The 14,749-nt window shown below is 42.7% G+C and overlaps 1 protein-coding gene across 7 annotated transcripts in view; it reads left to right on the plus strand.

Annotated features, from left to right (window-relative positions):
- Positions 1 to 14,749, plus strand: part of EMSY (EMSY transcriptional repressor, BRCA2 interacting) — a 123,776-nt gene that overhangs the window by 94,288 nt on the left and 14,739 nt on the right. For all 7 annotated transcript variants that reach the window (XM_030200048.1, XM_030200054.1, XM_030200050.1 and 4 more), the window contains one exon: positions 3,654 to 4,139. In XM_030200048.1, coding sequence (XP_030055908.1) covers positions 3,654 to 4,139 — 486 coding nt within the window. The remainder of the gene's footprint in view (positions 1 to 3,653; positions 4,140 to 14,749) is intronic.

Below are 14,749 nucleotides of genomic sequence, written 5' to 3' on the forward strand. Positions count from 1 at the left end.
TTTTGACTTTATACAGTTCAAATTCTTACAGACCTCCTTCCAGTCTGCTCTTTTACTTTTCATGCAAGGCTACTACATCCATTTGACAAACTCTCTTGGCTCAAACCCTCGACGTTTCTTTATCGCACTGAACTCTCTACTTCAAAGTGCCTTCACCCCCAATTCCTCCTTCACTTCTCGACTGTTGCTGAGGACTTCCACGACAAGGCTCACAGACGTCCACCTCTCCTTCTCCCAGTCCATTCTGTCAACCTTCCTCCAACCCCTGCCACGTTTTCTGAAGAGGAAACGATGTGTTTTCTTTCCTCCTCCAAACTGACTAATTCCTCTGATTCTATTCCCACCCATCTACTCAGCACTATCCCTTCTATCTGTCATATCCTCAATCTATCACTTTCCACTGCAACTGTTCCTGATGCCTTCAAACTTGCCGTAGTTACACCACTCCTCAAGAAACCTTCATTGGACCCTACCTGCCCTTCCAGCCATCGCCCCATCTCCCTCCTCCCATTCTTATCCAAGCTGCTTGAACGCGCTGCTCACTGTCATCATGACTTTCATCTCAAGCTATTCTTGATCCACCAGTTTGACTTTCGTCTTCTGCATTCAGCTGAATGAAGCAGCCCTTGCTAAAATCTCCAGTGACCTGTTCCTGGCCAGATCCAAAGGTTTCTATTCTATTCTCATCCTTCTCGATCTATCTGCTGCTTTTGAAACTGTTAATTACTACCTACTCCTTGATATGCTATTCTCATTTGGATTTCAGGGCTTTTCTTTCTTTGATTTCTTCTTCTCTCCCATCATGCTTTTAGTGTATGCTCTGGTGGATCCTCCACCACTTCTATCCCACTATCAGTTGGTGCACTCTCAAGCATGTGTCTTGGGACCTCTTCTTTTCTCCATCTGTACTTATTCCCTTAGTACTCTGATCTCCTTCCATGTTTTCAGTGCATTCTTTGTTGATGACTCCCAGATCTACCTCTCCACAACAGAAATTTTAGCAGGAATCCAGACCCAAGTCTCAGCCTGCCTGTCTGACATTTCTGCCTGGATGTCTCACCGCCATTTGAAACTAAACATGGCCAAGACTGAGCTTCTTATCTTTCCCCCTAAACACACCTCTCTCCCATTCTCTATCTCTGTGGATAACACTCTCATCCTCCCTGTCTCATCAGCTTATAACCTTGGGGTCATCTTGGACTCCTCGCTTTTTCTCTGCACTTATCCAACAGACTGCTAAAATCTGTCGTTTCTTTCTCTATAATATCGCCAAAATTCATCCCTTCCTTTCTGAGCAGACTACCAAAATCCATATCCACTTTTTTATTACCTCATGCCTAGAGTACTGGGACTTGCTTCTCACATGTCTCCCACTAAGCCATCTCTCAATTCATTCAAAATTCTGCTGCATGACTTATATTCCGCCAGCGTCGCTGTTCTCATATTAGCCCTCTCCTCAAGTCACTTGGCTCCCTATCTGTTTCTGATACAGTTCAAACTCCGCTTGTTGACTTACAAGTGCATTCATTCTGCAGTTCTTCAGTACCTCTCCACTCTTAATCTCTTCCTACACTCCTCCTCAGGAGCTCCTTTCATCTGGTAAATCTCTTATTTGTACCCTTCTCCTCCACTGCCAGCTCCGGACTCCGTTCCTTTCATCTTGCTGCACCATATGCCTGGAATAGACTTCCTGAGTCAGTACGTCCCTCTGGCTGTATTCAAATCTAGGCTAAAAGCCCATGTTTTTGAGGCTGCTTTTAACTCCTAACCCTATTCATGTGTTCAGTACCATGTTTGTTTTATCATTCCCACCATAAGTAATTCCCTAATCCCTTATTTGTCCTGTTTGTCTTGATTAGATTGTAAGCTCTGTTGAGCAGGGACTGTTACATGTTTAGCTTACAGTGCTTTGTATGTCTAGTAGCGCTATAGAAATGATAAATAGTAGTATTTTGCTGCTGCATTTTCTTTTAATCGCACAATGCACAAGGAGCCAGATTGAGCTAGGAAGTCAGTCTATCCTTGCCATACTGGGACAGACAAAAGGTCCATCAAGCTCCAGAGTCTTATTTCCAACAGTGGTCAATCCAGGTCACAAGTACCCGGCAAGATCCTAAAAAAGTTAAACAGCTTTTATGTTGCTTATCCTGGAAATAAGCAGTGGATTTTACCATCTTAATAATAGCTTATGGACTTTTCTTTTAGGAAATTATCCAAGCAGCAATCTTCACAAACAAGAGACCCTGTTTTGGAGGTTCATGAGGACAGGGAGGTGAATTGTTTGCTTCTGGGCTGGGTTCAGACCAGGATTGTGCAAATAATTCTGTATGGTAGGAGGTTTTCTGTACAGACCTCTTGAAGAAGTGGGAAATCCCCTTGGTAGAAGAGGATGATCCCATGTAGTCTGCCTCTCTTCCAGAGGGAACAATCTTCTTCTGTTATCTTGGAGACGACAGAGACATGAGAATTTCTGATTCCCCTATGCAGGAGATAAAGGCAAAGCAGGTATCCATAAGCCCACAAAAGTCTTCCCAGTGTACCAGGCGGTACAAGCCCTGATCTCAGTGGAGTGGGATGCTCCAGATGCTGATCTAAGTGTCATCTGCAAATTTGATCGTTGCTTTCTCCAGATAATATAATATATTAATACAGCACAGGTTTGAGTACAGACTCTTGGGGCTGTCTGCTATTGACCCTTTTTATTTTTTCCAGCCCAACAGATGTTAGCAAGAATACAAGGGAAAAACTGATGAAAAAGCATATTGAATTCAAAAAATAGACCAGACTGGAGCAAGGAGTCCCTAGACATAAAGCCATCCCCACTCCACCTCAGAAAAATGGCCCAGTGAGTTTCTGTGGGAGAAGCCGTTCTGGCTTCTGCAACAGAGAAACTTTGATGCACTGTAACAATAGTAGTTTTCTATCTCTTCATCCCTGCTAGATGGCACTTGATAACTGTTGACCAACGATACCATCCTCGTTGACCTTCATGAGGTCTGACTGCAGTATAAACCTTCTGAAGCAGTAGCAGTTTGCACGTTCCTTAGCCTGCCGTGGAGGAAGGGTACAAATAGCTCATCAAGGAATTATAAGTCAGGAGGATGCTATTTTCAGTGGTTCAACAGACATAATGTATATCCTTGATGTCGTTCCTGTTCTTGCAGAATAGACCTCTCTTCATTTGAACTGATCATTGTGTAAAAATAGGCTGTCACTGTCTGTATGGTGGTTTTGCTCTTGTTTGACTCCAAAGATGTATTTAGTGTCTAGGGAAAATGGGAGTTCTGTACACTGTCTTAAGCTCTAGTGATATTAGTCTTTCCCCTTAAAGAGAAACCGGGGGGGGGGGGGGGGGGGGGGGCACCTGAAAAGGGGTCTATAGTGTTTTCTTATGAGCTCTCTGGCATACCTGTGCAGAAGCATGGCGTTTAACAAAGTTGGCCTTTTTATTATGGAGGATGATTGGAAAACCTATCTTTTTAAGTGCTTCCTGTATTTTGTTTTTTCCCCTGAAACAAAGTCCTGCACCGTTCATTAAGCTAGCTTGGGGAGGTATTTGTTCTTTTGTGCCCCGGTTTTGAATCGGGTGCGTTAAAACAATGTGCGTTCTCTTAGTGTAAAAATAGCTAAGTTTACTCTTCATCTCTTCCTAGGCTTTGAGCAGCCATACAGCTTTTGCCAAACACAGTGACGATGCAGGGACGGAGGAGGGAGAAGTGGAAGAGATGGATACTTTGGACCCTCAGACGGGCCTCTTTTATAGGTCTGTGCTGACGCAGGCACAGAAGCAGCAAAAGCACATCCACTTACATCAGGAGGCCACACACCTGCAGGTGAAGACCCTTCAAGCCCTACAGCACAGGATCCAGCAGACTGCCCAGTTCTCCATCCACCAGCACAAGCTCGGCCCATTCCAGCAGGAGCACCGCCTGCTGGTGAAGGAGAGGGCGTCGCCGCTCCCTGGGACTACCCAGCCGCAGCAGACTTTGGTGCAGGTCCTGGCTGTGAGACCCCCACAGCCGCCGCCACTAAAGCTACACCAAGCTCAGAGCCAGCCCAGGATCTGTGTGCCACCACCTCAGCCCCTACAGACTTCAGCACATCTCTCTTCCTCCTTGGAGAGAACATCAGTGAGCCAGGTAACAATTTGATGTTGGAACACAACACGTTTTAATTCAGATTATTTCACAGTTGTGTTGCCAAAATGAAGTGCTTGGATACCTAATGTACAAGTACCTATGCATTTCCCTATATAGACTCTGGCAGATTTTCAGAGCAATAGTGTGCATGTATTTCTGATTTGAAAATTACGCCAGTTGTATACTTTACATCTTCTCGCTAGCACATACATATATTTTTGAACATCTGCTCATAAGTGGAAATCCCTTTCCTATCCTGTCTCTGGGAATTTGCACTAAAGGTAAATATATGAATGTACCTATTGTGTTCATACTATCTTTATCCGATATTGGGCCTGGAAATTTATAAAACTCTTATTACTGCAAGTAAAACAGGCATGCTTCTGAATATTATACTTGAGAATTACAAAAAAGGTTTGGACAAGTTAAGAACATAAGAATAGCCATACTGGGTCAGCCCATCTAGCCCAGTATCTTGTTTCCAGCAGTGGCCAATCCAGATCGCAAGTACCTGGCAGAAATCCAGTTAGTAGCAATATTCCATGCTACCAATCCCAGGGCAAGCAATGGCATCCCCCATGTCCATCTCAATAACAGACTATGGACTTTTCCTCCAGGAGCTTGTCCAAACTTTTTTTAAACCCAGATATGCTAACCACTGTTACAATATCCTCTGGCAGCGAGTTCCAGATCTTAACTATTCTTTCGGTAAAAAAAAATATTTCCTCCTATTTGTTTTAAAATTATTTCCATGTAATTTTATAGAGTGTCCCCTGGTCTTTGTACTTTTTGAATGAGTGAAAAATTGATTCAGTTTTACCTGTTCTACATCACTCAGGATTTTATAGACTTCAATCATATCCTCCCTCAGCCGTTCCTTTTCCAAGCTGTAGAACCCTAACCTAAGAACATAAGAGTAGCCATACTGGGTCAGACCAGTGGTCCATCTAGCCCAGTATCCTGTTTTCTAAACAGTGGCCAAGCCAGGTCACAAGTACTGGCAGAAACCCAAATCATGGCTAACACTCCATACTACAAATCCCAGGGCAAGCAGTTCCTTCCCATGTCTGTCTCAATAACAGATTATGGACTTCTCCAGGAATTTGTCAACCTTTTTTAAACCCAGATATGCTAACCGCTGTTACCACATCCTCTGGCAAAGAGTTCCAGAGCTTAACTATTTTGTTGAGTGAAAAAATATTCCCTCCTATTTGTTTTAAAAATATTTCCATGTAACTTCTTACATAAGTATTGCCATACTGGGAAAGACCAAAGGTCCATCAAGCCCAGCATCCTGTTTCCAACAGTGCCAATCCAGGTCACAAATACCTGGCAAGATCCTAAAAAAGTACAAAACATTTTATACTGCTTATCCCAGAAATAGTGGATTTTCCTCAAGTCCATTTAATAATGGTCTATGGACTTTTCCTTTAGGAAGCCGTCCAAACCTTTTTAAAACTCTGCTAAGCTAACCGCCTTTACCACGTTCTCTGGCAACGAATTCCAGAGTTTAATTACACGTTGAGTGAAAAAACATTTTCTCCGATTCATTTTAAATTTACTGCATTATAGCTTCATCGCATGCCCCCTAGTCTTAGTATTTTTGAAAAGTGTAAACAGACGCTTCACATCTACCCTTTCAACTCCACTCATTATTTTATAGACCTCTATCATATCTCCCCTCAGCCGCCTTTTCTCCAAGCTGAAGAGCCCTAGCCGCTTTAGCCTTTTCTCATAGGGTAGTCGCCCCATCCCCTTTATCATTTTCGTTGCCCTTCTCTGCACCTTTTCTAATTCCACTATTATCTTTTTTTGAGATGCGGCGACCAGAATTGAACACAGTATTCGAGGTGCGGTCGCACCATGGAGCGATACAAAGGCATTATAACATCCACATTTTTGTTTTCCATTCTTTTCCTAATACCTAACATTCTGTTTGCTTTCTTAGCTGCAGCAGTACACTGAGCAGGTTTCAACGTATCAACAACGACACCTAGATCCCTTTCTTGGTCTGTGACTCCTAACATGGAACCTTGCATGACATAGCTATAATTCGGGTTCCTCTTTCCCACATGCATCACTTTGCACTTACTCACATTAAACGTCAATCTGCCAGTTAGACGCCCAGTCTCGTAAGGTCCTCTTATAATTTTTCACAATCCTCCCGTGATTTAACGACTTTGAATAACTTTGTGTCATCAGTAAATTTAATTACCTCACTAGTTACTATTGATCCATCTCTAGGTCATTTATAAATATGTTAAAAAGCAGCGGTCCCAGCACAGACCCCTGGGGAACCCCACTAACTACCCTTCTCCATTGAGAATACTGACCATTTAACCCCACTCTCTGTTTTCTATCTTTTAACCAGTTTTTAATCCACAATAGAACACTACCTCCTATCCCATGATACTCCAATTTCCTCTGGAGTCTTTTATGAGGTACTTTGTCAAACGCCTTCTGAAAATCCAGATACACAATATCAACCAGTTCACCTTTATCCACCCCTTCAAAGAAATGTAGTAGATTAGTGAAGCAAGATTTCCCTTCACTAAATCTATGTTAACTTTGTCTCATTAATCCATGCATTTGAATATGCGCTGTAGTTTTATTCTTAAGAAGAGTCTATTTTGCCTGGCACCGACGTCAGACTCACCGGTCTATAATTTCCAGGATCTCCTCTGGAACCTTTTTTAAAAATCGGCGTTACATTGGCCACCCTCCAATCTTCCGGTACCATGCTTGATTTTAAGGATAAATGACATATTACTAACAATAGCTCCGCAAGCTCATTTTTCAGTTCTATCAGTACTCTGGGATGAATACCATCCGGTCCAGGAGATTTGCTACTCTTTAGTTTGTAGAACTGCCCCATTACATCCTCCAGGTTTAGAGAATTCGTTAAGTTTTTTTCCGACTCGTCAGCTTTGAATATCATTTCTGACACCGGTATCCCACCCAAATCTTCCTCGGTGAACACCGAAGCAAAGAATTCGTTTAATCTCTCTGCTACGGCTTTGTCTTCCCTGTCGCCCCTTTTACTCCTCGTTCATCTAGCTGTCCAACCGATTCTTTTGCCGGCTTCATGCTTTTAATATACCTAAAAAATTTTTTTACTATATAGTTTTGCCTCCAACGCAATCTTTTTTTTTTTTTTTTTTTTTGAAGTCCCTCTTAGCCTTCCTTATCAGCACTTTGCATTTGACTTGACATTCCTTTTGCTGTTTCTTATTATTTTCAGTTCCTTCTGTTTTCTGAAGGATTTTCTTTTAGCTCTAATATTTATTTATTTGCAGCATTTGTATCCCACATTTTCCCACACACAAGCAGGCTCTATGTGGCTTACAAGTCAATAAATACGGTCAGGAAAGGAAGGGGTACATGTGTAAAATAAGAAAAAAAGTAATATGCAATAAAACTGTCCTCTGAATCAATACAAAGCAGAGTCTGAGTAGCAGCAGTAGGATAGGCCCGACAAAACAGATGTCTTTAAAGATCGCCTGAAGTCTTGATCATGTAGTGTTTTCACATAGTTCGGTAATGCATTCCACATCTGTGCACTTAAGTAGGAGAAATTAGACGCGTAGCTGGTTTTGTACTTAAGACCAATACAACTTGGGTAATGAAGATTCATATAAGTACGAGATGACTTTAATCTATTCCTCGCCGGAAGATCAATTAAATCAATCATATAATCCAGGGCATCACCGTAGATTATTTTGTGGACTAGTGTACAAAGTTTGAAAGTAATACGGTCCATAATTGGGAGCCAGTGAAGTTTCATCCGAAGAGGTGTAACACTGTCGTATTTCGTTTTGTTGAAGATCAATCTGGCAGCAGTATTCTGGGCTGTTTGGAGTTTTTTCAGAAACTGAACTTTACAACCCACATATAAGCCATTGCAGTAGTCTAGATTGCTCAATGCCAATGATTGCGTCAAGTTGCGGAATATATCCCTTGGAAAGTAGGGTCTTATACATTTGTTTCCACATAGTATAAAATATCTTCTTTATTAAGGCAGTAACTTGACTCTCTAATGTAAGGTGGTTATCAATAGTAACTTCTAAGATTTTAAGGTGATCAGAGGCAGCGAATAAGCTGAAGTAACGAGGGTAGCAGGCTTATAGGTATTATATAGGGATGAGACAGTAAGACAATGAGTTTTATCCGTGTTCAATTTCAACCGAAATGTGTTAGCCCATAAATCCATGATGTACAAGCAACGATCAATGTCCCTGGAGATATCTGAGAGGTCACGTCGGAAGGGGATATAAATTGTGACATCATCAGCAAACGAGTGATAGCTCTTTCTGGATAAGATGTTTGCCAGAGGGGACATCATTATGTTGAAGAGAATCGGTGATAATGGAGAACCTTGGGGTACACCACAATGCGCATTCCATGGTGACGAAATACTTGTTTCACCTCACTTTTTAGGCACGCCGGATGTCGTTTGTACTTTTGGAACGAGTAAAACATTGATTTACTTCTACTCACTCTACACCACTCGGATTTTGTAGACCTCAATCATATCTCCCCTGATCTATCTCTTTTCCAAGCTAAAGAGCCCTAACCTCTTTAGTCTTTCCTCATACGAGAGGAGTTCCATCCCCTTTATCATTTTGGTTGCTGTTCTTTGAACCTTTTCTAATTCCGCTATATATTTTTTTTGAGATATGGCGACCAGAACTGAATGCAGTACTCAAGGTGCGGACGCACCATTGAGCGCTACAAAGGCATTATAGTATTTTCAGTCTTATTCACCATTCCTTTCCTAATAACTCCTAGCATCCTGTTTGTTTTTTTGGCCGCCACTGCACACTGAGCAGAAGATTTCAGTGTATTATCTGGGTGGTGTTGTAGATCTTTTTCTTGAGCGCTGACCTTCAAGGTGGACCCTAGCATCTTGTAACTATGATTCGGATTATTCTTTCCAATGTGCATCATCTTGCATTTGTCCACATTAAATTTCATCTGCCATTTGGAAGCCCAATCTTCCAATTTCCTGAGATCTTCCAGCAATATTTCACAGTCCACACGTATTTTAACAACCTTGAATAGTTCTTTATCGTCTGCAAATTTGATCACCTCTGTCGTCATCCTGATTTCCATATCATTTATAAATATGTTAAATAGTACCAGTCCCAGTACAGATCTCTGTGACACTCCTCCACTGAGAGAAATGACCGTTTAACCCTACGCTCCGTTTTCTGTTCAATAACCAATTCCTAATACAACCTCTTTAGTCTTTCCTCACATGAGAAGAGTTCCATCCCCTTTATCATTTTGGTCGCTCTTCTTAGAACCTTTTCCTCTAATTCCACTATATCTTTTTTGAGATTTGGCGCCCAGTAATGAACGAAATACTGAGGTCTCACCATTTAGTAATACAGAGGCATTATAGTATTCTCGATCTTATTTATCATCTCTTTCCTAATAATGCCTAACATCCTGTTTGCTTTTTTGACCATCACCGCACACTGGGCGGAAGTTTTCAGCATATTATCTACAATGCAAAGTGATGCACGTCGGGAAGAATAATTGAAATCAGTTACTCTGATGCTAGAGTCCACTTAGGAACTGCAGAGAGGGTATGGAAGAAAACTAAAATCAACAAGAACCTGGAGTCTTACAGAATTAAAATGGGGAAATACAAAAGATTATGGGAGGAAACAAGGAATGCATACTTCAAAGACAAGAATAAAACTTCCCTAAATAAGCCGAGGGAATTATTTCATACAGTGAACTACTTAATAGAAGGAAGGATAAATTTAACACAGAATGTTGATCCTCAGGATTATGCAATTCGGCTACATCAGAAACTGGATACCAAAGTATCAAACTCAGAATCTGATAATTTAGTTATTCTCACATCGAGAGACGAAATAAGGAAGCAATCCTACTACTACTATTTAGCATTTCTATAGCGCTACAAGGCGTACGCAGTGCTGCACAAACATAAAAGAAAGACAGTCCCTGCTCAAGGAGCTTACAATCTAATAGACAAAAAATAAAGTAATCAAATCAATTAATGTGTACAGGGAGGAGGAGAGGAGGGTAGGTGGAGGCGAATGGTTACAAGTGGTTATGAGTCAAAAGCAATGTTAGAGGTGGGCTTTCAGTCTAGATTTAAAGGTGGCCAAGGATGGGGCAAGACGTAGGGGCTCAGGAAGTTTATTCCAGGCGTAGGGTGCAGTGAGACAGAAGGCGCAAAGTCTGGAGTTGGCAGTAGTGGAGAAGGGAACAGATGATAAGGATTTATCCATGGAGCGGAGTGCACGGGAAGGGGTGTAGGGAAGGACGAGTGTGGAGAGATACTGGGGAGCAGCAAAGTACTTACTACTTAACATTTCTAAAGCGCTACTAGGGTTACGCAGCGCTGTACAATTTAACATGGAAGGACAGTCCCTGCTCAAGGAGCTTACAATCTAAAAGACAAGTGTACAATCTAAAAGACAGGTGTACAATCTAAAAGACAAGTGTAGAGTCAATTTTATAGGGCATACTATATTTCTCGAAAGGTTAGGTGCCGAAAGCAGCATTAAAGAGGTGAGTTTTAAGCAGAGATTTGAAGATGGGTAGGGAGGGGGCTTGGCGTAGGGGTTGAGGAAGATTGTTCCATTCATAGGGTGAGGCAAGGCAGAATGAGCGGAGCCTGGAGTTGGCAGTGCATTCTTTACATTTATAGGTTAGTAGAAGAAGTTTGAACAGGATGCGAAAACGGATAGGGAGCCAGTGAAGCGACTTGAGGAGAGGGGTAGTATGAGTAAAGCGACCCTGGCGGAAGATGAGATGGGCAGCAGAGTTTTGAACCGATTGGAGAGGGGAGAGGTGACTAAGTGGGAGGCCAGCAAGAAGCAGATTGCAGTAGTCTAAGCGAGAGGTGACAAGTGTGTGGATGAGGATTTTGGTAGAGTGCTTGGAAAGAAAGGGGTGGATTTTACGGCTGTTGTAAAGAGAGAAACGACAGGTCTTGGTGATCTGCTGGATATGAGCAGAGAAGGAGAGAGAAGAGTCAAAGATGACCCCAAGGTTTCGAGCTGAGGAGACAGGGAGAATGAGAGAGCCATCAACAGAAATAGAAAACGGGGGGAGTGGGGAGGTGGGTTTGGGGGGAAAAATGAGAAGCTCGGTTTTGGTCATGTTTAATTTCAGGTGGCGTTGACATCCAGACAGCAATGTCAGAAAAGCACGCTGAAACTTTGGTTTGGATGCAAGGTGAGATATCAGGGGTAGAAAGGTAGATTTGGGAGTCATCAGCATAGAGATGGTAGGAAAAGCCATGGGATGAGATTAATGAACCAAGGGAAGAAGTGTAGATAGAAAAGAGGAGGGGACCAAGAACAGAACTCTGAGGTACGCCGACAGGCAGAGGGATAGAAGTAGAAGAGGATCCACCAGAGTGAACACTGAAGGTGCAGAGGGAGAGGTAGGAAAGGACAGAGCCCTGGAATCCAAGTGAGGACAGGGTATCGAGCAGTATGCTGTGATCGACAGTGTCAAAAGCAGCGGAAAGATCAAGAAGAATGAGGATGGAATAGAGACCTCTGGATTTAGCCAGTAATAGGTCATTGGAGACTTCAGTAAGCGCAGTTTCGGTTGAGTGGAGGGGGCGAAAACCAGATTGTAGTGGGTCAAGAATAGCATGTGAGGAGAGAAAATCAAGGCAGCGGTGGTAATTTGGAGAGAAAAGGGAGGAAGTGAGATGGGTCGGTAATTTGAGGGGCAAGTAGGGTCAAGTGAAGGCTTCTTAAGGGCATGATAGAGAAAATGGTGAAGAGCTTATCACCCACCAGAGCGCAAGCAGATCCCTGCTTCTCCATAATATTTAGATCAATGCCAGAGATAATTGTTCCATTTTTTTAAAAATCTAGTGAACAAATCTCTACGAGAAGGTGTGTTAGTGGACTCGCTTATAGAGGCAACTGTTAAACCATTACTTAAAAAATCAACACTTTAACTCTACACACGTTCTTTAGGAGTGGAGCATAACAGGCTTTGCTTTTGGCATTGACGTTTATATTGTTTTATTTTCTTGGAAGAGAGGAGACCAAAGGAGTTTTTGTCGCAGCACATTTACAACAGTGTATGTTTTACACTACATGTTTTGAGGTTGTTCAAGACCCCTGAGGCAGGCCTTTGGGCCAAAACACGGCCATGTCGGGTCGTTGTTTTATATAATAAAGCAATTTTTGGTATCCTCATCTGTTCTCACTTTTTTGTTTCATACGTTTGTTGAAGATAATCACTTGTTGAATGATTTTCAATATGGTTTTAGACCCAACCACAGTGTCGAATTCTGTTACTATCAATGCTAGATGAACTAAGGATCGGAATGGACCAGAACATTTACTTCTGTGTTGTCGCACGTGACATTGCGTCAGCTTTCGACACTATTGACCACAAGCTCCTTAAATTTAATTCTGAAATGAGTAAGTAGCCAATGCAAAGCTTTCTCATATGTTGTAATGCATGCCATGGTGAATCTGTCAGTAAGCAAGCAGCAGCAGCATTCCTTATGAATTGGAGGGCCTTCATACCCTGACAAGAGACTCCCAGACAGAGATAGTTGCAGTAGTCAAGTTTGGAGAGAGTCATAGTTTCGAGAACAGTTCTAAAGTCACCACTAGACGGCCTGGATGCGAGTCTGCTTGAGAGCCATAACTGAAAAAAGGCCGACTGGACAATTAACCTAATTTGTGCTTTATTGTGAGCGTAAGATCTAACAGAACACCCAAACTGCAAACCTCCTGGAGACAATCTGCCTGCTTTAAAAAAAATAAATAGATAAAAAAGTTGGAATGTCATATAATTAGAGTGACTGAAGACCATGATATCTGTTCTTGAAAGATTTCAGACTAGCCTATTTAGCTGTCATCTAGTCTATAACTGTCTGTAAACAAAGCTGAAGTTTACCAATACATGGAAACAGAGAAAAATGTAGGCAGATAAAGACCATATGCCTATCCAGTCTGCCCATCCATGCCATCTACTCGCCCTATCACTTCCTTAGAGATCCTATATACTTGTCCCAAACTCTCTTGAATTCAGATACTGTTTTCGTCTCCACCACTTCCACTGGGAGGCCATTCCACGACTTCATCCTCATTTTCTGTGAAGAGGTATTATTCTCAGGTTACTCTTGATTCTATATCCTGTTTCGTCTTCATCCTATGCCCCCTCGTTTCAGAGCTTCATTTCAATTGAAAGAGACCCGCCTCTTTCATGTAGGCATGCATGTTGAAGCGCAGGAGCTTGTCATTTCTGCACTTCAACATGTACGCTTAGAGCTTACACGGAGTGGCACATTTTCTATCTATGAACCTATTGCATGGAGTAAATTGCCATTGCGTATTAAATGTGAATTCTGGGAGGAAGTGACGTCATCCAACAGCATGGCCGCTTAAAAGCTAAGCTCCCACAGCCCCACGGAGAATTTAAGCTTAAACAGAAGATATAGCGACATCTGAGAACTGAAACGGAGCTAGAGATTCAAAGCGAAGTTACAGAGGCGAACATACCTGGGATCGGCACTCAAAGTGGCGGATCTTTCCCGGTTCGCTTTTATAGAAAAAACAGCGGCGTCCCGAAACAAAATGGCGGAGATGCGGAAGGCATCGGAGCCAACGAATGGAGGGAAAACGAAGTCGGCGGGAAACGCATCGGAGCTCCAAAACGAGCGAGCCACAGATGAAAAGGTCCCTCAGAGACTAGAAACCTGGTTGCAGGACATTAGCGCTGACTTGAAAGCACTTCGAGCGGAGATGGTGACGCTCAAGGAGGATCTGAGAGGGGAGATCCGGGAGCTGGGCTCACGCCTGGAAGACATCGAAGCGCAGATGGAAACACATAGTGAAGCCATGGGAAACATGGATCAGCAAATTGGGGAGGTTCAAGGGACCCAGCAACAGCTTTTAGACAAGATAGAAGACCTAGAAAATCGGGGCCGGCGCAACAATTTAAGGTTTCGAGGCTTGCCAGAAGTGCCCACGTACCTAGACTGTGAACATGTGGTACAACAACTGGTTAGTGCGTTGCTCTCAAACAACGGAGAGGCGGTGGAGGCCACTACCATACAATTAGAAAGAGCACATAGAGCACTGGGAGCAAATCGGAGCAATAAACCAAAGGATATCATAGCCTGCTTTTCTAGCTTTAAACTAAAGGAGCGGGTGCTGAAAATGGCCCGTCAGAGACCAGACTTTCAGTGGGACTCTTATGCTATCGAGATTTACCAGGACCTGGCAGCAGCAACTTTAAAAAGAAGGGGTGACCTGAAACCATTCACCAGACACTTGAGAGAACTCAAAATCCAATACAGATGGAGGCACCCTTTTGCACTAGCTTTCTACAAAGATGGGAAAATGCATCAAATAAAATCTATAGAAGAGGCGAGAGCTATTTGCCCTGAAACACCGGAACCTGAAGAGAGAAGAGCAGGGGGTCAGGAGGAAAAGAGTACCACTAGACCCCTACCACCAAGATGGCAAAGAGTGGGGAAAGGGCCCAGAAGATTACAACGCCAACAATCCGCCACGAGAGTCACCTGAAACTAAGCAGACATCAAATAGACTCAAGTTCACTGTTATTGCATAAATCGCATATAATCT

The sequence above is a fragment of the Microcaecilia unicolor genome, chromosome 4, assembly GCF_901765095.1.
Source record: "Microcaecilia unicolor chromosome 4, aMicUni1.1, whole genome shotgun sequence".
Lineage (NCBI taxonomy): Eukaryota > Metazoa > Chordata > Amphibia > Gymnophiona > Siphonopidae > Microcaecilia > Microcaecilia unicolor.